The sequence below is a fragment of the Leptosomus discolor genome, chromosome 1 (assembly GCF_034619465.1).
Source record: "Leptosomus discolor isolate bLepDis1 chromosome 1, bLepDis1.hap2, whole genome shotgun sequence".
Classification (NCBI taxonomy): Eukaryota; Metazoa; Chordata; class Aves; order Leptosomiformes; family Leptosomidae; genus Leptosomus; species Leptosomus discolor.
The window spans coordinates 81,405,295-81,432,537 of record NC_141391.1 but is presented as its reverse complement, the minus strand read 5'-3'; the positions used below and the strand labels follow the sequence as shown (position 1 = coordinate 81,432,537).

Below are 27,243 nucleotides of genomic sequence, written 5' to 3'. Positions count from 1 at the left end.
ACAGAGAAGGACTGGACTAAGGACTGTACAGAACTGGACTGAGAACAAGACCTAATTTTACTTAAGAACTCTGGAGGTTCTTGTTTGACTGCACTTTCGGTTTAGTCAGAGTCACAGACACACCATAAGATGCAGAGACCACATCGTCCTTTGGATTACATTCACAAATCTGATTTTATTCCACAGGTGCAGAAGGCTGTTTGTAAAACTAGAGTTACACTGACCACTGCTGTCCTCTCAGTACAAAGAAAGCCCTTATTTTTTGCACAAGATGAAGGAATGTTTCAGACCATCTTCTGTGCTGAGTCAGATTTTTTTGGCCAAAATTATTACTGTTTATCATACAGTTCTGAATGGTTTATTTAAAGTCCCATACCAAAATGCTTGTTATTTCTGTAAGAACACTTACTTGAAGACACTCTTAAAGCCTGAAGAATTTATTAAGAATTTGTTCATTAACCAGTTGCAGTGCTATGACTAGTGACAGAGCTAGCTTCATACACAGCCTCAACAGCTACTCCAGTGCTAAAACCTGAGAATAATTGCTGACATACAGAAAACAGCCTCACAGTCTCCTCATCACCTTATGGGAAGAAGCAGCAGTTCAGCCTTGGTTTGGCTTTCTGTGGGTCCAACTCAACTTGGGTGAATCCACATAAAGATGGATCCATTGTTCTGTGGATCCAGAAGACTTACAAGTCATTTGTATAAAACTTTTTGTTCCCAAACCAGGAAAGTGGTGACCAGCATAAACATTTAATGCCAAGTAATACTCGAACCAAGCGGCCTCCTCCATCTTCCTCCGATTGCAACAGATGAAATTGTATAATAAAGCAGCTGAAACAGGAGAACAAACACAGCAGGTGGTCCCATCTTAGAAGACTTCCACCAATGGATTCTGAAATTTTACACTTAGCCTGGTATGCACCCAAATACATTAAAGAGCCCAAAATGTTAAACATCAGAGGCAAAGCAAACATTTACAAAATACAGGGTCTATTATTTTGGACAAACCTTGCTGCAATCACAGAGGAATGTTTCCTTTGGCTGCTATTACATTCACTTCCATTTATTTATATAGAGCAAAAAGCAAACAAGATTTTCTTACCTTGTTTTTTTAATTGTCTACAGATGGTACAAAGTGGTAGAATGATAAGGCTGGAGGACAGACTTCTGTCTTCTGCTGAACAGACGGATATGTAACTTTTGCCAGTATGAGAATTTTAGTGGTTATCTCAGTTATAGAAGAGAGAGGGTCCAGCAACTACAAACTTCTTGAAAAGTTTCTTTTGTCATCCAAACAAATAGAAAAAAAATAAATCAAATACCAAAAGATACTTTTTTTTACAATGACACCCTTGAGATAGCCTAATTACCTTAACTGTAGTAATAACAGACTACTGCTCTATTCTCTCTTTGAAAGTACTGGGATACTGAGCTTGCTAAGTCTTTCTGCATGAAAGAGTTAAAAAGCACAGAACCTTCATCAATTATATTAAGACTCTCCAGAACAAATGTAAGCACAAATCACAAACCTCTTCTCAGTTATTTATTAGCAAAATACAAAAAACCTGAGCTAGTTCTGTAATTGAAAAGATCTAGAAATGCTGAGCACAAACTGAGAAGCTCACAAAATAGTTTTTGTCTTGCTTATTTCTCTACATTTTATTTCTGGTTTTGTTATACCAATATTATCTCCTTATATAAAACTACAACAAATCAATGGACAGAGATAGAAAACTAAGCAACTCAGGCTAAACACTACATAGCTTCCTTGCACATAAACACAAGTAGTATGACATCTTATGGTTAATTAGCCCATTTACAGTAAATCAAAACTCACAGCTCAGCTAAGAAGCCAGCCTGCTGTATTTTCCAATCAGCCAGCCCACACAGTACGCTGGGAGCAACCATATTTTCTCTTAAGTAAAGCATAGTTGAGTTCATACAAATGTAATCGAATATGGGTGTGACAAAATAACAGAAAAAGGAGATGACAAAGGAAGCCCAAATCTTACACTGAAGTTTCTTTTGCCAAAATTAGATTTGAAGAGAGAAGTGTTTTCTTTGAACAAATCCTGAAGCACGATCCAGGCTCCTGGGTAAAACCTAGTTCACAACATAACCTTACATGCCCTCATTTTCCAATAATCTCAATTTTGGCACAAGTTACCTTGAAAAAAACCCCAATTATCCAAAGACTTGTCATTTCAAAAAGCTCACTCACAGCTCAGAACTCTTCTTGAAATAAGGGAAGCAACATTATAACTATGGCTTTAATGAATAACAACAGCTGCACAGCTTCCTAGAGCCTGAGAAAAGCGAATGATGTCCGTACGTGGACGATGCCAGGTAAGTGAATTACATTGTCTAAGCACTTAAGAGAAATGGAAGAAAACAAATACAGCCAGGTAATGCTACACCACAGACAGAAAAAGAACATACTGTAAAGCCAGAGAAAGCATAATTAATGTATGCAAGCAGTTTCGGGCCCTGCCATCCTCAAATGTCAAGCCTCAGAGTCAGAAGATGATCTGGAAAAAAAAAAAAGCATTTAACATCAGTGAGTCAGGACTGTCCAACAAATCCAGGACAGGACTGGCTGGACAAGAGTCCAACAAATAGGACTGACTGAGAAACAGCTGCCTCCTAGAAAGAAGACAGGGCCAATTATCTGATTAAGCAACAATTTAAAAAATGCTTAATCATTTATAAAAAAATAGACTATGGACTGTTATTACGCAAAACTACACCAAAAAAAAAACCCCAACAACAACCCACAAAGTAAAGCATGTTCAAATTTTGCTGGTAGTTATTCCTGACCAGAAAACAGGATCAGGTTCTTGTCTTATAAACAAGGTATAGGAGTACTTATGGAATGAAAAATACAGCTGCTTGTTAAAACTGCTTTCGGCCAGGTGTCTATGAGATCAAGCACATCACTCACACTGCAAATCGAGCTTTATTTCAAGCAGTTCTCTAAAGAGCAATAGGACCATACAGCTTTATTTTGTATACAGCCTTTCCCGCTCACTTAAAATCACAATGCTGCTATTCTAACGAATGCCAAGAACCAAACTAGAAACTTTTGGAGATCAAGAAACAAGCCTCAGTATTTGATCTGGGAAGCCAAAATCAATAATTTGGAGCTGCATTCACAAACTCTGCAGATCCTGAGTAACAATCTGTGTATAATACACACACTCAGCAAGATGTTGCATTGCCACAAACAGTTAAGTGAAGCATTCTGTAAAATTTTCAAGGAAAAAAAAAGTTTCAGAGAAAATCCTAGAAATTCTCAAAGTAATTTCTTACAAAAAGAAAAATCAGAAGTTGCAAACTGAAGCATCAGCAAAAGGGAGGGAAAAAAACCCCAAAACACAACAACCCCACAACAACCTTCAACAAATCAAGACTGTGTTTTAAAGCAATTCATACTGCAGAGTATAACCTCATTTAAAACAACCTTGCTACCTCACAAAATGAAGGCAACATATGAAAATAATCTCTACAGTGGCCCCACAACAGTCCTGAGAGTTCAGGTAAGTACCTGAGTACTATAGTTTCTACCAATTTACACCCTATGGAACAGATCGCATTAGTAACACACAGCAAGCAGCAGAGCGTGATTTCCACAGGCTTCTGTCTCATAGTGGAGGTAAAATTTCTTGAAGGACTCAAACCAAAAAATTCTCCAAGCAGTACACCATTTATTTTTACTTCTCCGCCCCCCTGCTCCCCCCCCCCCCCCCCCCCCCAAAGTGTTTCTTACACTTTTTGACAGTGTTTCTTATCAAAACTCATTATAGAAACTATGCTGTCACGGGATTTTAAAAAAAAAAAAAAAAATTATCTCTAAAAGTCCAGTTAGGAGAAAACAAGGGATAGAAATAAAAAGGCCAGTTTCAAAATATAGGAAGGATACCAAAAGAGTCTCACTGGCATCTACACTATGGCCTGTGCTGTTCAGATTATTTTTGGTTTTGGGGTTTTGTTCAGAGTTTTGTTTGTGTTGTTTTTTGTGGGTTTGGTTTTTGTGTTTTGTTTTTTAAATAAGTGATCTGCAAGAGGATGAACAATGGAAGTTTACTAATGATGCAAGACTACCTGGATTAGTCAAAGCTGCACTGGCTGCAAAGAGACACACAATGAAGACTGCATTGCTTAAAGTCACTGTAGATAAGACAATGCACAGACAAACTCCCACACACACCCACAAGCAATAAACACAAACCCATAGGCAACCACTGGGGGAGCTTGCCAGAGATCTTTACTTGCATCATGGTAGGCCACCCTCTGAAAACAGTTCAGTGGTCAACAGCAGACAAGCAAATAAAAATCTGGAGTTTTCAGAAAAGGAGTGGCTTTCCCTTCTCACTCACACATGATGGTATTGTGTCAATGAATACCCTATGTTATCATAAACTGGAAGTTTTATGTAATTCTTTCTTGTCATCCCACCCAAGCAAGAATCCAGCAGAACTTAGAAATGTATGGGAGAAGAACAGGCTGGCCAGAGATATTGACCAACATTTGCATGAGGAGAGTAATCAGGACAGACCTGAGCTTAGAAAAGATGGGGCAAGAAGAACTATAATACAGTATTATATATTAGTCTGTAACACATACTATCATGAATCCACAAAATGAAGATAGCCAGTTATTTTTCAGAAATATAATAAAGCCAGTTAGCTGTGTAAAATAGCACTTTTTTCTTAAAAGTAGGCATGACACGTTGCTAGTAGGTACTGGGGAAAGCAAAAGTATAAAAATAGAGTGCCGTTAACAAAAAAACAAATAAACAAACAAACAAAAAAATCAGTCCTGCCATGAATTTGCTAATTGACTTTTAAACACAAATTATTCAGACAGCCCTAACTTTCTGACTATTAAAAGATTGTATCAAAAGGAAAGGAAAGAGCGGAAATCATAATAATTTTAAAAATGACACTATACTTCTCCTACTTCTTAGAACCATTCTTCAATTATTAACTCTCAGCTACTTCTAAAAACAGGAAACGAGGTCCGGCAGACTTTGTCCCTACTCACTACGGCTGTCTTCATGTTCCTAGATACGGCAGACACGACTGCCCAGATAATATCCCTGTCTCACAATGCCGAGGAGGAAGGCAAGGGGCGGGAAGGAGGAAATCAATCCACAACACAAAGAGCACATTAAACTGGCTATACAGTAGCTACCGTAAAATGCATAATGTTAGCAAGTTGAGATGATTAACAAAAAACAATTTCCTTTTTCATTTGAAAGTAAAGGATGCTGTCAACAATAACACGTAAGACATTTTTATAAAGAGATGCAAGTTCACGATGTCTTTAAGAAATATTATAATATCGTCAGGAGCAGCAGATGTTGTTTGCAAAGGTAAACAGGTTTTTGAAAATAGTACCAGGAGACTGCATCCATAAAACAGATATTCATAGGATGGCTCTCAAATGAAGGAGCCACAAAACCCCCAGCACTCTGACTCCGCAGACAAGGACAACTGCATCCAATGATAAATGAAAAGAAATAAAGGCAATATACTTATTCTATAAAAATCCTTAAACTGTACAGTACCATTTAGCCTGCAAGATTCATGGCAACATTGCATGTGGAGCAGTAAGACTATTTTGAGCGCACTTAAACGCCAAAGCCAAACAGCAGCTTTTGAAAAATGCAATGTATTGACACAAATCTGTATTGCTATTTATTATACATATAAAACAAGTGTTACTGTCTTGAAAGCACAGCTAGCTTATCAGGCTCTGGTTTGGACTGGACAGTAGATGAATCACTATTCTGTCAGTGAATACTGACAGAGGCTCGTCACCAGACTCACCAGTGCCAACAGTTAACATTTACGAAATAAAAGAATGTCAGCTGAGAATTTTAAAGCTTCATGAGGAAATTGCAACTCCAATCCCTAAATAAAGCTGACAAATACTCAGTTTTTACAAAAGCTGAGAATACCAAGCCCAAGTTGTGACCAAACAAAACTAGTCCAGTCACATGAACTTATGCCTAAACAAAAATAGTTCACGTAAGTTTTCTTTTTCTTGCAGTGACTCCATAAATGCACACTTTAATAAAATTAATAGGAATCTTCCTAGGCAACATAACTTCAATTGAAATTACCGGTCTCCTAAGTTTTCCAGAGCTACCCTATAACTTTTTCCTCTGTGAACCAGCAGTGTATGTTCTCTTAGCACTGAAAATACTCATTTTCATGTCTCTCTACATGTATAAAATTTAAAATATGAAACAAACTTGAAGCTGCTTTCTGAGAATACAGGGAAACGTTCCTGCAATAGTCATTACACAGAGACTGCAGCAAATCAAGAAAAAATATGTCCAGCCCTTGATGGAAATCTTTGATTGGCAAGACCAAGATCCTCATCAGTGGGGATGCCAAATATATCATTATGGTTCATGACCTGCATGTTAAGAGCTCACCATATTTGCAAATGTATTAGCCACATTTATTTCCCATACGTCTTTCCCTCTGAAGATACAAAGCAACCAGAAACTATGCCCTGATACATCTCCCACGCTCAAGGAGTCACAAAGCTGACTCCAGCCAGGTTATGACAGAGGTGACTGTTCATCAGTATTACACAGGCTCCCTTAGGAAGTTTTCCTTGTGAGAATTATGAGCACAAAACTGATACAGCCACCGAGATAACCATACATTGTTGCTATTGTCATCTGGTGTAATTACCTTCAGTACTGCTGCACACCCTCTCAGGTCTCCACCCCCAAGGAAATCATGGGATGGTCTTTTAACTGTGGCATACCAAATCCCACAGCTGTGTGGCTGAGCATTTCCAATACGAGAGCACACGTCTTCACCTTCAAGAAGTCACGTATTTATAAAATTTCAGAAAGTTTGCTATTATATTCTTCAGGCAGCTTCCAGCATGTTGCTGGTCTGGCAGACAAGCAGATTCCTCTTAGAGGAATCTGAGAGGATTCAGCAGAACAAACTGAAGTTTCTTGTCACAAGTGCCAGCGGTACAGCTCAGACTCAAGTTGGAAGAGATTTACACTTCCATCTTCAAAACACATATTAAGGGAACAAAGCACTTTAACATTTTCTTCAAGCACTTCTTGTTTAATTTTCAATGTGAAGCCTACAGACTACAGAGTATATTGCTTCAACCAAGTCAAAGTGGACAACCTTATGCTTTAATCCTTCTGTTTATTTTACAACCCACATAGGCTATGCGTAAGAGTGGAGTGGCTACATCTTGTTTTGCTAAAGGGAAGTAAATGTCACATCATCAGAGAACATGTGGTGCCTCCACACTCTTTCTTGCTAGGTCACCGTCTTCCAGAACACCATGCCTTATGCTGTATGGTTACTTACGTACTTGGCACTTCTAAGGAAAATGGGGGGCCACCACTAGCAGATACAGTCACTAATTGCAAAAGGCCACAAGTAGTTGCACAAGGGTTCGAATTCCTAATGAAGTCTGATGCTTATACCATTACCATCTTCAATGCAAGTCCCAGAGGTGGATCAACACTTGCAGACTAATGAATGTTACCATGCCACAGACAGCTTCCACACGTTTTTGGCCATTTTGCTTAAGTGATATTAGCTATCCAGTCTCACAAAAGTGGTTACTCTGTCCATCAGTATCAAGAAGTAGAGAGCTCGAGAGGTGTTTTCGACTCAGAATATGTACTGCTGGCAAAAAAAGTCAGACAATATTTGACATTAAGTGCACATGAACCAGAAGAACCAGATCTAGTTTAAAAAAAAAAAAGCTCTGCTTGTACTACACAATCCCCTAAGCAGTGTTTGCTTAGCTTACCTTTGAGCAATACCCACTACGTTATTGCATTGATATTAAGTCTGCTTCAAATATTCCTTTCCACTGCCATGTCACTACTTGCAGAATCTTAGTCGAACTGTCTGCCAGCATGCTTCAAGGAGTACGATGAAGCTGCCTTACAGGTAAAAAAAAGCTGGTGTCCATTCAACCCATGCAAGCTCATTCTTAACACACACTGTTCTATTGTTTTCAATATTCAGTGAGTATTTCCAATTTTTTTCCAAAGAATACAAGCAGATAAATCAGTAACAATGGCACAGGAAAAATCCTGTGGCTGACAGATTTTTCAGACAGAGAAAGATTATTTTTTGCTGGATGTTGAGCCAAACGAGAAGTGGGCATCTTTTTAGGCACCTGTTTTTCAAAGGAAATTTATCATCCTTATTACATAGCTAATTTTCTAAGATCTGGAAGTAATTCTAACTCAAAAGCAGAAATGAAACGCTTTACAGATACGAACAAGTAGACGTGCATCAACAGAATTTCACAAAACTATAGACCTCCATTGACGTGGGGAGTATCTTGGAAGAAATAGTCACTGAGGTTTGTAGTACCAAAGAACTTGTAATATGTTCCTACCTAGTGTACAACACATCGTCTTTTGTTTTCATTAAAAACAGGTTATGATTCAGATATATTTATGCATCACTAGGGACAGCATGCCAAACTCTACGAGAAGGAATTAAAATCACTATACAAGTAATAAGAAAACTAAGGAATTCAAAAGAATTAAGAAACAATATAATTTCATTTTCAACCCTAAATATTTTAAGGAACTTATTTTCACTGCTAAGATGGGCCCTTTGAAAAGAGAATGTGTATATTTAAGAATTTTCTATGCCTCAGAGAAAAACCTACAAAGAAAGCTTTACCTCCAAACACTAACATGACACTAAACATAAGGTTAAGGATCACTGACAAGAGCAGGAAATAATATAAAATACAGAAACATTATATAGAGATACGACATTAAGTAGAATCATTTTATTACAACTTGTATCTAAGTAACCCCAGTGATTTTTCCAGAACTACTGAAGAAACTGTTGTCCTTTAAGAGAAAAAACAGGTGTAAAATACAAGGAACGACTGAAGAAATTCCAACACTATCCTCTCTAATCTCAAAAGTCATCTGGAGTTTAACTGATAAACGAAAATACTGTACTATTTCAGAGTAAGACCTGATCTCATATCTTATATAAACAATCTTATGATCATGGAAAAACAGGGATTCAAAGCTGTGTTTAACTACCAACAAAGCCACATATTTTCATTTGAGTATCCTGAAAACACAATGCAATACAAAACAAAACCCATTTCTTCCTGTACTTAACCTGAATGGTATCAATCAGAAGTTTCACTGCTCCGTTCCTCTGTGGCTTTATAGATTATATTTCCTATGATGTGCTGGCGTTCACTCTGCAGAGTAATTACATTAGAAACTAAATACTGGTGAATGGACAAAATACTACACGGGTCTATCAGTTCACAGTCCAACTTTATTTCTGATCTCCTTTCTTCCAGATACATTGATACAAAGCCCATTAACTTGTTTTACATTAATCAAGTACTTCAAAAAAACAATAAAACCACCAAGCAACAGAAAACATTAAGCAATACGCCTTGGAATTTTGCTCTTAAGGTTAGAAATTATTACTCTTATTTCAAACACGGCAAGTCTTCATGTTTGTTAGATTAAAAATCTATTGAATTTTGGTCTGTGTTTCAATTCCTTGAGTAAAACACATTTTGTCAGTTTTTAAGTAACTGCTATGCGGCTTTCCAGCACCTTACTCAATTTTCAACATCCTCTTAATAAACTGGAAGCCTGTGTCAACTGTCACACACCAGATTAAAAACCCCACCTATTTATGGTGACTGCACCCTTGTTGGTAACACCCAAGATGCACTACATCTTAGACTTCACATGGTTGCCTACTAAAAATCTCAGGCTCTTCTTGCCTTCTAAGAGAGTCCCCATCCCATGTGCACAGCTCGCACTGCATTACAATGAGAAGTGCTGTAAGACAGATACAGGTTGGTTTGGTTATTTTTTCTTCCGCCCAGCGCTTTGGACTTGAGGTCTAGTATTCAGTAACTAAAGTTTATGAACTTCGAGTTATAATTACATAACCTTGAAACCCTTGAAGAAACTGGCATCCATCATCAGAATTTTGGTCAGTTCAGGAAACGGATCTGTGAACGTACACCAGATAAGAACAAAATGCATTTGAAACTGTCCTTTTTTTTAAAAAAAAAAAAAAAACAAAAAACCACACACCTCAGAAACAAAACACTGGAATGTGCTGGAGGTCATAAGGTGTTCCTGCTTTCCTTCCAAAACTGCAAGCTCTGAATAATATGTGCTCAAGGATGGAAAATTCCTTTTCTGTCACTGTACATTAAAGCTAGTTCTGCTTTTTAAAATGTGTTAACTACTACATCATTCTGCTCCTGCCTCAACTCACAGCCTAATCAGAAAGGGAAATAACTCTCAGAGTATCTGGAAAAGGAGACACATTCTTCTGGTGCTTTGCTACAATTTAATCATCCCCTGGACAACTATCATCAAACACTACAAAACATCCACTAACCTTGCTGGACACTCTGCTCTTCAGAACTAAAGCTGGGTGAGACATCTTAGCTGCATGAGCCACAGAGGTAGAGAAGAAGGATTGTGCTCTGTTGCATACCAATATTCACAGAATACTTTTTCAGGTCACAGTCTGTTATGTGTACTCTGGCTTTGAATTGAAACAGCAGACTGATCAACTTCAAATACAACTACAAAAACATAAAAATCACTGTTCTTCCTGCAAGCTCTCCATTTCCTCTTCATTGGACCAAAAATTTCAATGGTGAAAGTGCAGATATCTTTTTGTTGCTCTTATTTCCATATCACACCTTTCTAATAAAGTAGTATCTAAGCCACAATTTGACTAAAATCATCTTAGGTCCTTATTTTACTCCAAGATCCATTCCTGTAATTAACCACAGGTGGTATTAGCCACTTCACTAATCAAAGTTGTTCAACGCTTCCCATCATGAGATCATATTTTCTTTCAGTGGTTATGAATTTGTCTGCCTACTTCAGTTAGGCAGAAACTTTCCATTGTGCACGTCGGCCTCAAACCTTTGATTTTCTTAAGCTGAAACGGTTCATCCAGTTCCAAGAAACAAATTAAGAAATAAGATGAAGAAATAAACGGTTACGTTATAAAGCAAAACTGGTAACTTAATTTGAAACACTCTAGTAACCCAGTAAAAGGAGTAATCCGACAGCATCCAGGATGCACACATGGTTGTCTACGTGCATATATGCCTTATGTTGCTTGAGGTAAATACCTTTGAAAGCATCCAGCTATTAGAAGTCTCAACCAACTGCAAGTCCTGTGAGGAGATCCTCCATGCTAAACATTTTGTAGGCTTGCAGCTTTAAGCAGAGAGGTGCCAAGGAAAAGGGAAGGAGGCCACATAAGCCAAACAGCACATGGCTGAAAAAGGCGAAACAAGATTTGGAGCTAGGGATAGAAATAGGAGAGTGAGAGAAACTGGTAAAGAAAGAAGATTTTTGTCTGTTGAATTGAATCCAGAACCACTCAGATGAGGAGAATGATACAAGATAAAGACTTCTAGGTAAGAAAGAGGTAAAACCAGAACAGGCTAAAGGAAATTCCGAAAAGGCTGTGACCAAGCACTAGAAAGAAGAGGCAACTACAACACGCTCCCTCCAGAACCTGGAGACACGAGTTCTTGAATCCAAACATATCTTTAGCAGCAGAGAAACCTAAACCTAGTGGGCAAGGTACCCCAGTTGCCTTCTAATGTTGACCCCCAAAGGAAACAACAACGCATTGTTGCTCCTGTTAGTTTGGAAAATTGCAACTGAGATGATAAAATTACATGGATGCCACTAGGATTCCAGATTTCTTTTGTCTTCTCTAAAATGTCAAAGTAAACAAACACAAAACCCACTACAAGAATATAAAATTTACACTCTGTAGAATGATTTAAGACTTCCGTAATTAAGCATTATATATACAACCCTAGCCCACGCTCCTTACAGCTGCACATGATAACATGCCAAATTTCATGGCCAAACAGCATGCTCTCTCCTTCCTCTCATCAATTTACTGCAAATGAGAATGACTGTCCAGTGCCTAAAGACTGATTGGTGTTGGGGGGTGGAGGGGAGCTGCTTTTCAGGACACTGCAACTGTGTTTTAGAAGGTGGAAGCCAGTCTTATTATTAAAAGAGTCAAACGTATCCATAAAGAATTCTCCTTGAAATGTTCTGTAACAGTCTAGATCTACATGCAGCTTTCCAAGGACCAAGTAGCAGTTAAATTAGCACTGGAACTGCTACAAAAAAGTTAAACAATCAGAAATCTAAACCAAAACTTTTCAGTCCAAAGTTCAAAAACATTTTGAGAAAGTAATAATCCCTAGCAGTACATTATTAAAAGGTATACAACCAATTTATTTATTTCATATCAAAACAAGCTGCACGACAAAGTCCTCAAAGGAACTTGCTCAGAATTCTCTTAAGAGAAGGAAACCTGATGCCGACCTAGTTATAATGTCTCATGACTTAATTTAGCATTGATTTAGTGAACATGCTCTCCTAGATGTTCAAACACAAAGTATCCTTTGGTAGCAAAAATTAAAACACACAAAACCATTTTCTTTTTACTCTGATCTCAACAACATTTTGTCCTGGCTGGACGTATTTTTTTGAAATCATAAGATGAAGAATGAGTACAGGTCTGGATTCAGACTGCTCATCAATGAAAATCTGAAAGTCATAAACCTTATCTCCTATTTTCTAAATTGATTTCCATACTTTAAATTCATTTTCACTGGAAGTCAGCTGGACTACAGCCTGTAAGTCACTGCGGGGCATGTGACTGTATACCACGATGTTGCCACTCCCTGCTGCTCATCTCCACTCCCTCTAATCGGCTAATTAAATTGCTCATGCAACATTTGCCCAGTCAGCTTTCAGCAAAATAAACTAAGTTGCTAAAGACCTACTGTTCGCGGCACTGGATTCAGGATGGAGCGCCTATGCTAGCACAACACCTTTCGGGTTGAAATGTAGAGCAATTGTACCAATCATTGCTGCAATATATTGGAGCAAACAGTAGCCTCCAATTAGAGCGGGTGATTTGTGTGATTTTGTCTGCAGTTGGAAGAAAACTCGTGCACGCTCCCTTCATTCTGCTGAAACTTGTATCCCATGTTATCACTTTAGGCAATGATGAACCGTAAGTTCACCATCAGTCTTTAAGCCACTGACAGTATATTTCTGCCAAGGAGCTTTAAGTAGATCATAGTCATCAGACCGAAGGAAATTCAAGTGGTCAGCAAGGACATGTGTTTTGCCTACAAAAATGTATTTCCTTATGAAGTTTTATTGCTAACAAATGTTTCAAATATCACAGATTTAAATGTCTGGTTGACCTTTCATATAAAAGTCCACATTACAGGTTTTCTTTTCCCCTCCCACACAGGCACTGACAGCTTGTCTCACTCCATCTCTTCCACTTTTCTGAGGCACCGAGAGCATCTGTGCATTTTGGGTAGGTAGTGGGTTTAATTTTGTGGAAAGAGATCTAATTGTACACTTCAGTACATCATTTATGACAAATGCTGGAGATATGCAAGCACAGAGCATTGTTTTCCATTGTGAAGAATTTACTCCCAACAGAATCACACAACTGTAGTCTTTCAGGACAACCTTGTATACTCCTAAGGTTTCCATATATTTGGTTTCTTGGTTTCACTAGAAAGACTATAAAGTCTTTGTCACCATAATATTTCAGCACTTTCATGAGAAACAGACCTCTGTGAAGTAGAGAAATAGTCCTGCTCAATACTAGATGCTGAGGGAAAGATGCAGGTATGCAAGCAAACTGTGGCAAAAGAGATAATTTATTTACTAGATATCACGGTATCCAGTTTCTTGCTTCTCACAGGGTTCTGTGTTGAAGCTTTGCAAACTCAAACTCATCACTGGCTTCATGGAACCAAATCACAGCCAAAGCGCCACATGCCTCTCCACCCTCACATTTTAATCACCTACACCTTTGACACAACAGGTCACAGCCACAATATTTTTTAAGATGACAATTTCCTTAATCAGCCAGAAGAAACTCAGTTGAGCAACAAAAGACTTGCCTTACACCCCTCCCTAACATCAGATTGAGCAATCACAGAAACTCCTCAAGTCTCCAAGGTGTCAGGAAAGGCGCAGCCCTCTTCCATGCTCTCGATAGCGATCTCCCCCGCCATTCAGGAAAAACATCAAGTTCCCAGAAGCTTAAAAATGTAGAAAAAAAAAAATTATTTTGCTAATAAACCACTGCAGTTTAAGTTTTATAAGCAGGGGAGCAAGTTGTTGGGTTTTAACTTTCACAAAACAAGGGAAAGGGAAAAGAATAGGAAATACAAAAGTTCTTGCACATACTAAGAATGCATAGTTTAAAAGGGGAAAAAAATTACTTCAGAGCTTTAAAGTTTTGCCCTATCAATTTTCTGGAAAGTAGAAATAATGTTATGATAATAGGGCTCCACTTAAGAGAATCCGGTATTTATATAACATCTTCCAGCCTCAGAACAAGACACTGCTTTTTAACTTTACAGGAGCCTTTATATTTAGAAATAAAGGCACTTTAACAAAATAGTCATGTAAGAAACAAATTACAAGTTGTTTATAAAAGCTGATTTTGAAAGTGTACTTTCTCTTAAGTCTTAACTACTCTAAACTTTTAACTATACTTAAGCTACGTAAAGCTTCCAAGTTTTCCCTGTGATAATCTTAAAACTCCTTCCACATATAAACACCCAAAAAAACACTAGCTCATGTCAACACAGTACGTTTGCATCTTTCTTTTATTTAAATGAACGAGTGTGAAATGGATGCTTTGCTATTACATTAAAAAAAAAAAAAGACAACTGCAAATATCTCTAATGAAAATCTAATGTCCTCCTTTCTCTTGGATCAACAAAATATGTATGTGTAGAGGAAAGAAAGCAATTTACAACACCGTAATGATTTCATTATCCAGAATCCAAATACTCATCAGGAGTTGGAGAATTTGTTGTATCAGATAGCAGCCAGCTAGACACCCACAAACTCATTTTTGCATCTAATTTGTTTAAGAAAATTAACACAGCGATGACTAACTGATACTGTGTAGGAAGCGTTTCGTTTCCTTTACCATGAAATCATGTTTCTATGATACTGTCCTAAAAGATTATAGTATTTTACTGAAAAATACACAGCTTCCAAATCAAGTATCATTATTCCCCAACAGAAACTTTTTACAGTATTCACCGAACCAAATCAGAAGTTTACTTCCTAAAGAATGCCAAATAGCTTGTATGTATTTGGGAAACTGGGAGATACTGCTTTGTTTCATAGTTTATGTTGGAAGCTTTCAAAGCAAGTGTAAAACAAAGTATGTTTTATCTCAAGAGACAGGAAAAAAAAAATAACCTGGTTTTATAGCTTTGTGAAGGGATTTTGAGAACAATCATCTATTTTACTGAAGAGAAAAAGTACTGAAGCTGGAACTTTTGAGTACAGATGTAGGAACCTGTGTTTCACTTTTGAACAAATTTATTGTACTCTCACGCTCCCCCTTGACAGATCTCTCCCTACTTCAGCTATTCAGACTGGCCTGCAAGTCCATTACCAAGAGAGACTACAACAGAAAGACTGAGGATGAAGAACTTGTTACTCTAAAATTAAAATGTCTGGCTATTTTAAAAGGCTCTGGATTTTGTTTCAAGTAAGTTTCACTAACACTTGGATCTTTTTCCATTTAAAAGAAAAAGCACAACTTAGAAAGAAGTTCATGCATTTCCATTAAAAAAAAAAACCCTCTGAATTTAGTTTCAACAAAACTAAATTGAACTCAACTGCACTCATCAGCAAGATCACTCTTACAGTCTCTGCCAAACTGCTCAGAGATAACTGCCTCTCTGCTATTACCAGAACATTAAACACCCTGTGGTCACAGATGACACAAACACACAGCAAAGGAGTAGACTACTGTGAGTACAGAAATGGTCTAGATCTCAGAAACATGACTGACAGAACAGCTAAGAGCCTGGAGCACAGAAAGTAACTGATAAGGCCACCTACTGTAACAAGAGGGCCCTCAATCATGATCCATCTTCCTTCTAAAAGGTCATTCAGCTAGGAAAATGACTGCAAGAACGGGTGAAATTGAATTGTTACTAGCTATCCAAAGGTATACTTGAACCACGGTAGTAGAGGTCCCCATATACTCCGTATTTCCAGCTTTCAGCCACTGAGACTATTTTTTGCCCTTTGTACCATCGTTGAATAACACGCCCCTCTACATCCTTCAAAAACCTCCTTACAAAGTACGATTATTTAGAAACTCTTTATGTAAGAAACATGACAACAGATTTCCTAACCCATATATCAGTTGATGGATGTTGAGTTGCAGATAAATAAGAGGCAGAATTTAAAAATTTCAGAGACCCTAATAATTCAGAAACGGAGAGAGAGCTTTAAAGGGGGAGAGAGCAGGGCTGGTGGTAGAGAGGAAGGCTTCCTTTCTATACAGTGTGAGGCAGGAGAAGTATAGGGACACAGGGCATGAAGCCTTCCCCTCAGTGCTAATGCTACGATGCCTCTGCCTAAACAGTTTAAAGCTTTCAGTTGATTTTGCTGTTTCACTCGGGTTCAGAAGAACTTTGAAATAACCACCTCTTTTCTATCGTCAAACACTCCAGTCCATCTGTTTCTACTTTAGGAGCCAACCCAAGTACTGTGTACCTGACAAAAGCTATTTACTTTCTCAAAGCAGCAATTTGCTGCACTTCCAGCATTTACCAGTCAGCTCTTTCTGCCTTGTGGCACACCACAATGACCCTCAGGTACATGCAAAGGCCACCGAAAAGGTACCTCAATAACTTGTTATATTGCAGAAGCCATTCTCTTATCTTCATGACCTGACCTGTGCTTATGAAGAATGCCCTGAATTAATTAGAGTCTGAATACCGATACTGTATGAACTTACAGGGAAGGGAAGGAAGCTCTCTCCTAACTTCTCAAGACCTGAAAAGCTAGGTTCTTGTGATGTTCAGAAACAAAGCACAATCAGAGAAATAAAGACTTTTCCAACAGTTTTACGTATAGCCACATACATTGCAAATACACAGACAATCTTGCTTGAGTAGATTTCATCTTACTACAGGTACCTACATAGGCATCTAGCTATGGGTCGAGGAACAAGTTTCCTCAGCTTCTCACACACTTGACAGCAAATGGGAGGCACCTTCAGAAAGCAATTCAGAGCACTTGAGTCATGTCTCATTTAAACACTACAAATCACTTTCCAAAAATACCTACTTCTATTAAACATCTAGCTTAAGTCTGGGTGAACACCACCAAAAGTCTGCTGCTTGGCAAAGCATATATGAAGGATGCAAACACAATCTATAAATACATCAAGTGGAATTTAAAAACTGTTTACAGTTTAAAAGTTTGTAGATGTTTATTATCACTGAATGAATGCATTTAAACAAAAAGCATTCAGTTACCCATTCCATAAACCTCACATTTCTATCTTGCTTGTATACAACCGTATCTGTGAAGTATAATAAAAAAATCAGGACTCCTAAAAATTCACCTCCAGAATGGTGATAATATCCCAGGGGGTGGGGTGGGGAGGTGGGGGTGTAGCACAGCATATCTGCTGCATAACTTTTAAGAAACTGAAAATATTGTACTATGTGGAATTAGAAAGCTTCCAAATTTGTTTCTTATCTTAAAGATAAGCCAAAATACCCCAACAAAAAGAAAGAAAAAAACCAACAAAATCAAAAACCCAGCAAGACTTCCTTAAGTTTTACAGACAGGCATCAATATTTTTCTTTATGTATATATTAAAAAACCTTCAATTGACCTTATATCAAATAGGTTCAAAACACAGACAATAGAAATCAAGTTTGCATAGATTAAACAGATGAAATCTCAACATAACTGTGACAATTTTTACTTTGCCTCTCTGGGAAACTGTTCTGGCACTGTATCTCTTAAACATACAGTAAGTAAAAAATCTGCATAATGGCTAGGACCCGTCTCAAACCTCTGTAATAAAGTGACGCACAGAACTTGATCCATGCACACATTAGGTATTCTCTGTATAGATTATAAATGCATAGGAAGACTAAACACAAATGTCTTTCCTCAAGAAGAAAAAAGCTCATGCATGTGATATAATATTGGCTTGGTGACTACTAAACAGTTGTTTTCTCTAATCTATTCATGACCAGGTTTCATTTCCCATTTACCTTGTTCTTTCCACACTCCCATACTTAAAATATTCATTAAGCAGGAGAACAATGAATCAAATTCTATAGTAAGAAATATGTATGGTCTATTGAGTAAAGCATATGTGGCATATGCATAAATACCACCCAAGCCCACACTGTTTTTTCCTCTTAAAAAAAACACACAAAAACACAAGCATGATGGGTAACTAGTTAATAAATGGCACTACTGGCAATCCTCTGACAACAGCAAGCAATAACTAGAGGTGTCTTGCTGGTCTTTTATTTTTATGCTAATGCCTATGGCAGCATCCAGAATTCATACTGAAAAGTAGCACCAAACACTAACAACAAGAGAAGTTTAAATTGTCCTTTAAATAGACTAAATCAATAAACATTCAAATAGGCAATCCCGCTGTCTAACTCCTATTGCAGTAACTATTCCCACAAAACACACAAATTTCTCTGCCAGACTCCACAGACATGAATGTTTTTGTTTTTGTTTTGTTTTAAACTAAAAAATCATGACAGATTTGACAGTTTTTGCCTAAGTAGCTGGAAGGGGAAAATGCAGAGGAGAGAAAAACAGGCCATTTGGAAGCGACTAGTATTCCCAAAAGTTAAAAGTTTGCTTGCTGTCAGAAAGTTTCTTAGTTCTGGTTTTAAATACAGCATTCGGACTCCTTCTCAGGAGGATTTTTGTCCTGAAATGTAGTCCAAAATGCACAAAGGATAACTGCAGTTTCAGGACTACAAGCACACACACGCCATTTCTTAGATCGCAGTCTCACACGGTTGACTTCTAAGCATGTAACTCAACTGACTTGAGACTTCTCAAGTCACAAGCTTTTAAAACAATCCTCTCATTACAACTCCCTACACAGTTCATAGATCGCATGTAGCAATATCCAAGATGGCTTTAAAATGCAATTTTCAATACCGGTAGCGGTAGCGTTTCAACTGTTAATATGCTTGAAAAAAAGAAACCCTTTCTCCCAAGCTTCAGACTTCCACAACCATTTACACCACATATGACTGTGGAGGGCTCCATTCTGCCAGTAAACCAATAGTCATAATAAAGAGCTCATTCAACAGCCATTGAAGTGCTAAAGTTGAGAGCATTCCCTTCACCAATCAGCTTACCAAAGTAAAAAGCAGTAATATCTTCCTGCATCAAAGCAAACCAACTGCTCTTTTCCAATAATAGAGACTCAATAATAGAGCAGACACAAAGGTAAACACTCTCAAAACAGTTTCTTTAGCACTGATAAAAAACAACTTCTACCATATTTGACAAGGAAAAAAGATAAAGAGCTACATGATACTATTTAATCCTAAAACATTCATTCTAATATATAAACATCTTCTAAAATTCCTCAACTGTCAAATTTAACAGCACAAAGAAAAGGTGCAACTCGGATCGATCTTTCCCAAATAAACCCCTCCTATAAGTTAAGAAGTTGAACAAAGGTTTCAAAAGAAATCAGAATGTCATTTGATACATTCTTTTAAAATTGCTGGCTAAGATATGTGTTCAAATTACAGCCCACGCAGGTCAGTAATCTCCCTTGTTTTTGACGACCAAGAGAATATGGATAAAAAAATAAACTAGAACTCCTTCATGTATTATGTTTCTAGAACTGAAGGAAGTGAATGAAATTTGTCAGGATACAGACACCTAGATTAGAACTCTCTCTTAGCCACAGTACAATGGCTCCTAATAACTTATAACTCAGCCGTTCACACAAATGACTGCATTTACGTTGAAGCGGTCAGTAATTTCCCAGGATTACTACTAAATGCTGGTTTTCTGGGCATCAAGCTTCACAGCCAAGTTTAAGAATTGTCAATGTCTGCGAGCAATGCAGCTCACCTCAAACACCTAACTTGAGGGAGGCAACTAGTATTTATGTTTGAAAATGTCTTTTTTTAAAATTTGTTTGTATACAGTCCCATTAAAGCTTCCCCCCCCTCTAAATATTGTTGCAGTATAGTAATGCAAGTAATTGCTTTTAGTTCTATGTTTAAGGCCAAAGGATAAAGAATTACTTAAAGAAAACAGTAATCACTTCACTTACTACTGAAATAATAAAGTGATACAAGTTGCAAGGCGAAGTCCTGCAGCCAATTAACAGAGAAGCATTCCTTTATAAGTTTTAAATAATTATTAGGTTAAACAAATGACAATTCACACCTAACCAGACAGGAGCACATTAGGAAAGCGCAATGGAATAAAGAGATATAAACAAAGGTTCGGAGTCTGTCCGATACTGCTTCTTCTTGAAAGACAGCACCTCCAGCTGGGGCACGAATTCAGCACTGATTCAGGAGACAAGAACTCTATCTACTAAATCAACAACAAAACTTCTTGCAACAGTCCAGGTTTCACTTGGAAATCTTGCCGAAATACCAGCCAAGCCCAGCCTTGATTAGCCCGCAATGAGATCATAGCTTGAGGAGGTATGGCTGTAGGCCCTTGTAAAGCTGACAATAAAGAGGAATTTATTTAAACGATACATCAATCTTTCTTGAAACGCATGAACTATAATGTTTTCATATTTATTAATGTAATAAGGATAACATTGACTGCAGAACAACTTCAGAGTTCCTAAGGATATATTTAGTACAAGAAGTGAAATGGCTTTCTATCCATCACCCACAATCAATGCTGTGACTGACACTACAAGTTGGGCATCTCAGATAAGCATGATTTTAAAGTAAAAGTAACCAAGATAATGCAGCTATGGGAGATTTTCACAAGACGCACACTTGAGCACCTTGACTTTTCATTATTTCCAGTAAGATCCCCCTCTTTACAGTTTGTTTCCTTAAAAGAGGAAAAACCAAACTGAGGCTTGTGAGACATCTAATTAAAGTCCTCAAATCTGTCATTTCACCCTCCGTTGAAATACACACGTTACTATAAAAAGCAAGACCTTTCTTTCAAGATGTCAAATTGGGCAAGAACAAGCTGCCTTTAGGCAATTTTTTGGGGAATGTTATCACACACGCAGAGATCAGAAAAAATGTAAAGCTTTTTTTTTTAAAGGGACAATATGAACATAATAGTAAGCAACACAATGACGCTAAAAGGCTTTTTTCTTAAATATTAACAACGCCACTTGCACGAGGGTGGGGCAAGTTTTAGAAGACCAGCTATGTTTAAAGATCGAGCAAGCTGTATCATGCACCGTTTTTCTCTGTGCCTATTGCAGCAACAACAAAAAGGGCATGGGGAGCGGGGGAAGGCTTGCGCCTGGCAGGTGAACTTCCTATTCTACCTGCCTTGTTCAGGACTATTTCTCCAAATCTCATTTCAGTTACAGAAAGAAACGCTATCATGGAATAGGGAAGCCTGCCCACTCCACAATGCCAGGGCCCACTACCGGGCCCCAGCAGCGTGACTGGGGGTGACCTCTCCCCAGGCAGAGCACTCTCCCTCCCAATGTTCCAGCAGCTGAGCACACGTTTATTTATCCCACTGTGGAGGCTGGACACATTTTCTCCCCTTTAGCATGCATTCCCCTCTCTGATTACTGGTAGTTTGCTGGATCAAAGGACACTCTTGTTTTAATTGACTAGATTTCCAGCTAATAAATTCCCAAATAGTGTTGCATAGGTCTTCTTGCCCTAGACTCTATGACACCTGAAACAAAACATTTCCCTTCTTGTCAGCAAGTCAAATAGCCACACAAGCAGTGGTTAGAACGACTAACACCCAAGAGATGGGCTACACTGAAAGTGCTGCAAAATGAACAACACACTCCCTAATTTTTCAGAGTATTTTCTGGTGCTATTTTTCTGGCAGTTATCATAGTTGTCCATATATGCTAAGGAAAGCAGGAAATATTTATACCACAGACTTCCCAGCATTTACATAAAGGTGCAACTTTCTTCAAAGGCTGATCTTGCTTTTGAGACAACAGTAAGAAAGGAGACAGGCAGAATTTTAGAAATCCCCCTTAAGTAGCTGCTATCCAAGACTCCATTCACACCTTGTCACATTCCTCTCCTTAAAAAGTGGCAGTTGGCGTCATCTATCCTTGCTTCCCCAGAGCCACCCCAGACTAGAATGAGACAGAACTCCACAGACAGCTCACACTTAAGCTGAGTCTGAAACCAGAAAACCAGGAGTTCTTCTACAGGTATCCTGAAGGATTCGATCCAGTGGGCTTTCTTGGATGCCCCCCTGACCAGCCGCCAGCCTACCTGAGAAGGGACAGCACACATCACAGGGAGAGAAGAAGTGCAGGTGAAGCAGCATCCCCTCTTCTGTGACAGCTCAGGGATCCCCAGGTGCACTCAGTAAGGGGGTAACACGAGTTCAGGGCTCTCTTCAGCTGAGAGGAGACAAAATTTACACCCCTGCTGCAAGCAGGGACTGTTTTAACCACCCAGTGCTAAATTATTGTTCCCAGTAGCTTTCCACGACTAGAAGCAAAACAGAAAAAAAAAACAAAGCCCAACACAAAGATGGATGGACCAAATCAAGAGGAAGATTTTGCAGCTACAAAATTGTAATCCTGGGGACATGGGGGACACAAGCCCCAGTCCCTGGTTTCAAAACTAGTTCTATATGCTTGCATCCAACAACAGCAAATGAAAATACACTCCAAAATTTAGACCCAAGGATCCATGTCATCTCCTCTTCCTAGGTCAACACTGATGGACTCTGTTTTCCCTTCCACACAGCAGCACGGTTTCAGGAGGTATCAAGGCTGTGGTTCCACCTAATTATTCCCTTGCAACAGACCCAGTTTACAAGGTTCCCATTCCCAGACACTTCTCTCCACATTCCACAGCTACATCCTCATGCCACAAATACTTAAGCCTGTTACTTAATACCTAGGTAACTTATGAGCAAGTATCACTGATCGGTCTTTAGATGTAGCACTTATTAGCCGTTACCAGAAAGGTAAAATTATTTGATTCGATACACAGTAAGTAGCTCTTTTCTCCTTTCCTCAAACGCTCCCAAGTTTGATATTCTCTAATTTAGGATACTGGTAAGAGGCCAATAGATGCGCAGTCATTTTTCAGCATATACATCTTCTGACACTGACCTGTTTCTTGGAATACAGAAAGAGGGAAAAGATCTAGAAAAAGATGGTTTCAAAAGTCCTAAACTTGGCAAGTCCATAATGCAGTAGTTTCAAGGGTGGGAGAAGGGAACCAACTAGACAACCCACAATGAAACCAACAGAAAAATAAGATTAGAAGATTTTCTGCTGTGGTTAAACCAGGACTTGATGACCTCTGACACTCTCTGTGCACTTCTGAAATGGGAACAGGCAGAATCCATGGGACTTTTAGATAAAGTATATACATCTTTCCTACAGACCTTGAGCAAAATGTGCTTTGCTAATGTGGAATTTTTTTTCCCCCAACTACATATGGATCTATTTTAATGTGCAACAAGAAAGCTGTCTTAACAGCAAAACCCAACAATTACTAGGGATGGGGGTTCTTAAGTCAAAACACACCCAGATGAAAAACATTTTCTAGAAAATGTGTTACATTTCTTTAACTCATGCCCAATACACACTGGGTTAAAGCTGTGAGTATAGAAGGAGATTAAAAAAAAAAAAAAAAAAAAAAAACCACAAAGAGGAAAAAAAGAAAAAGCAACCAGAAAGTGCATATATACCCAGGAGCCGCCGACACCCCCCGCGCCCCCATCTTCGGAGCACGGATTTGGGCGCTATCCACAAGACCTTTTGTTTAAAGGAGGAGGGAGATACAAAAGGTTACCCTAATGATTTTCAATTTGCAAGTGCAACAGCAGCGGAGAAAACTCCGCCTCGGAGCCGGGAGTTCTAGTCCCCATACCCTTCTGCGCCAGGGAGCCCGGAGGGAGGGAAGGGCCCAGCACAGGGTCTCGGGCTCCGCTGGCAGCAGCGGGGTCCCCCAGCAGTTACCAGCGCCCGCAAACACTGCGCCGGGTTTTTAACGAGGAGGAAGAGGGACGAGAAGCCGCCGGCCGGAGCGGCGAGGCTGACTGCGCCCAACTACCTGTTGCCCCTAGACCTGCCCGGATGCGCCCCCGCACCCTCGGGTACCCGCTCCCTGGGCGCCAACAGGCCGCCTGGGGCCTTCCAAGCACCGCCGTCAGGGAGCCGGCCCGGCGGCACCTGCGCTGGGGCCGGCGGCACCGCCGCAGCCATCCCGCCCCGCGGTGCGCCCCAGGCTGCGGGCAGGCGGCGCGGCCGGACCGGGCCCGTTGCCGCCGCCGGGCTGTCACCGCCGCGGGCACGCCAACATGGAGCCGGCCGGACCCACCACCCCCCCGCCCTCCCAGCGCCTCTCACCTTGGTGATGATGAGGGGCTCCCCGTGCTCTCGTCCGCCCTTCAGGGTGAAGCCCCAGGGAGCCCCGCCGGTCAGCAGCACCTCCACCAGCTTGTAGCCCTCCGCTGCCCGCTGCTCCACCATCACCACCACCGGCCCCGGTTCCACCAGCACGGCGCCGAGCCGCGGGTCGCCGCCGGCCAGCCGCTCCCGCCCGCTCCGCAGCCCCACGTCCTCCATGGAGCCCCCGCGCCGCCAGCGGCGCCCGTCGTGGCCGGGGCTCGCCTCCCTCTGCCGGCCGCTCCCCGGTGCGCGCCAGCCGGCGGCAGCCCGCGGAGCCACCTACCCGCCCCGCAGCGCCGTCCAGCCCGGCCCCATCGGCGGCGAGAGAGGGCAGCTCCCGCCCGCCCCCTCCTCCTCCTCCTCCTCCTCCGCAGCTCGCGGTATTGTCTCACGCCGAGGCCAGAACCCGGCGGCGACGGCGGGGGGGCGGCTCCAACTTGTGGCAACTTGGCGGCGAGGCAAACGCCGCCGAGCAACGCGGGACGCCGGGAAGAGCGCAGCGGGGCGAGGCGCCCCCGCCCCCCTCCCTCCCTCTCGCTCTCCCTCCCTCTCGCTCTCTCTCGACCCGAAAAGAGGGCGAAACCCGCTTTCCACCGAGGGGGAGCCGCTCGCCCCTCTCCAAAAGCAGACAGCCCCGCAGCGTGATGCCCCGGGCGAGGTGGGGGAGAGGGAGAGGAGAGCAGCCGCGGCCCGGCCACCAGACAAAGGCGGCGGCGAGAGGGTCCTTGAGCCCCAAGTCACCCCGAGGCCGTGCCCGCCCCGCCACACGCAGGGGCGGCTGTGCCTCTCCTTCACCCCCGGTCCCTAAACAAAAGCGGCGAGCAGGTGGAGAGCGGCCCCGCCGCTCCGGCCCCCCGGTAGCGAGGGGAGGGGGGGTAGGGTGGAAGGGGCAGCCGGCGGCTGAGGCCTGCCCCCGGCCAGGGACGCCCCGCCTTCGCGGTGCCAGGCGGCGGGGGGCCGCGCCGCCCCGGCCGGGCAGTGGAGGAGAGAGGAGGGGCGGCCCTTCCCGCCTCGCCGCGGTGTTTGGGGAGGGCGGCCGGGAAGGGGAGGGTTAAGCGGTTGGGGCGATGGGGCGGGAGGAAGCTGGGCAACATGGAGGGCAGGTCAGGGGGCAGCCGCGGTGGGGGCCGAGGGAGACGCTTCCTCCCGGCCGTCCCCCCGCCCCGTACTGTCTCCACCACCTGTGGGGCGGGAGGGGCCCCAGTGTGTGCCGTGCCCTGGTCCGGCCGGCTGCCTCGGCCTCCTTCTGAGACCCGTTAGCGGCAACTGGCGGCGAGCCGGGGCCGGGCTGAGGTGAGGTGAGGCGAGGCGAGGCCCCGGCCCCGGGAGGGCTGCTCCTGCCCGCCCCGGCGCCCGAGGATGGTGTGGCCGGAGGCTTCAGCGGTCAGAAACGCTGCTGGGCCGGGCTTGGCGGCAGGACGGAGCGGTGATAAAGGCAGGTGAATCCTACAGAAAAAAAAACAAAACAAAACAAAAAAAAACAACAAACGAATGGAAAGTGATTTGGTGGCACAGTCCCAGCCGTGGGTTGGGTTGCAAAAAGTTTGGGTCCAAAAAGTTTGGCGGAGGAGCGCAAGGCAGGACGAGAAGTGCTGATCTTCATGCAAATCTTATTTTATGGATGGGAAATAAAAGCAGGGTTTGGGGTTGCCTGATACTTTCACTGAGTTAGTGGTGGGGCTGGGAGTCAAATGCTTACTTGTTGCTGGACTTCATTCTCTCAGCTTAGTTGCATCACTTCATGGGAGGTTTCAGGGGGTTAAATCAGGACCAGACTTGGCCTGGAGTACCTGAGTACCAGCACACCATCTTCGTTTGCTTTTTGCAGCCAAGCAGGTGAAGTACTGCTTGATCCAAGACACAGGGAAATCTGTATTTTAGTTTCTGAAAGACTAGTGAGCCTCAAGGTACTTCCATGTGTGACTAACTGTCTCAGGGAGGTGCATGGCATATGCAGTGGGATTTCAAGGTTTCGTGTATATGTGACAGTTTATATACTTTGCTTCTGAAAGTGGCCGTTCTTGTTACGTAGTCTGATCCCCTGCCTCCTGTTTCAGCTGGTTTATTCCTCAGAAAACTCTTCTGCCTTGCACTAAAGCAATTTGTTTCTACAATACTTCCAACATTACCTACAGTACATTTCTCTAATACTTACAGAAAACTTTGGCTTCAGGATTGAGGTCATCAGTCCCAGCAGCAGATTGGAAGACGTAGAGAAAGGAGAAAAATATTTGATTAGGATTTTTGCTTCATGATTAAGGGACAGAAGGAACCATGGAGGGGGCACCCAGACTTACACATACTTCTATGAGGATCCTGCTAAACCAAAACCTATGTATTACATGAAGTTATTTAAGGCCTCTAATGACTTGCGGATCCTCAGTCAGATTTCTTCTCGAATTATTTTGTGTCATATAGACAAGTACTAATTGTAAGACAAATAATTAGAAAAAACCACACAGGTACAGGGAAATACAAATGTTTTTCTGCATGTCCTATCTCCAGTTGTTCTTGGAATCTGAGACAAAATCTTCAGTTACGTTTGTGTAACATGTAGCAGGTTGTCTGCAAAGCAATGTATACTCGATAACCTATAGCTGTAAGTTTTAAAGAGCTGCAGAACACAAATTTGTTGTTTGTAAGCATGGTAATAAAAGAAAGATTCAGAATAACAATTTTAACTTTACTGTATCCCCATGTATGCACTTTGAAATGAAACTGAAGTCAAATAGCTTACATCATTAAT

The 27,243-nt window shown here is 41.2% G+C and overlaps 1 protein-coding gene across 3 annotated transcripts in view; it reads right to left on the bottom strand.

Moving 5' to 3' along the window:
- The window catches only part of SHROOM2 (shroom family member 2), a 127,890-nt gene extending 103,216 nt beyond the window's left edge, over positions 1-24,674 (bottom strand). For all 3 annotated transcript variants that reach the window (XM_086482288.1, XM_086482359.1, XM_086482225.1), the window contains exon 1: positions 24,456-24,674. In XM_086482288.1, coding sequence (XP_086338414.1) covers positions 24,456-24,674 — 219 coding nt within the window. The remainder of the gene's footprint in view (positions 1-24,455) is intronic.
- Between the last annotated feature and the right edge of the window lie 2,569 nt (positions 24,675-27,243).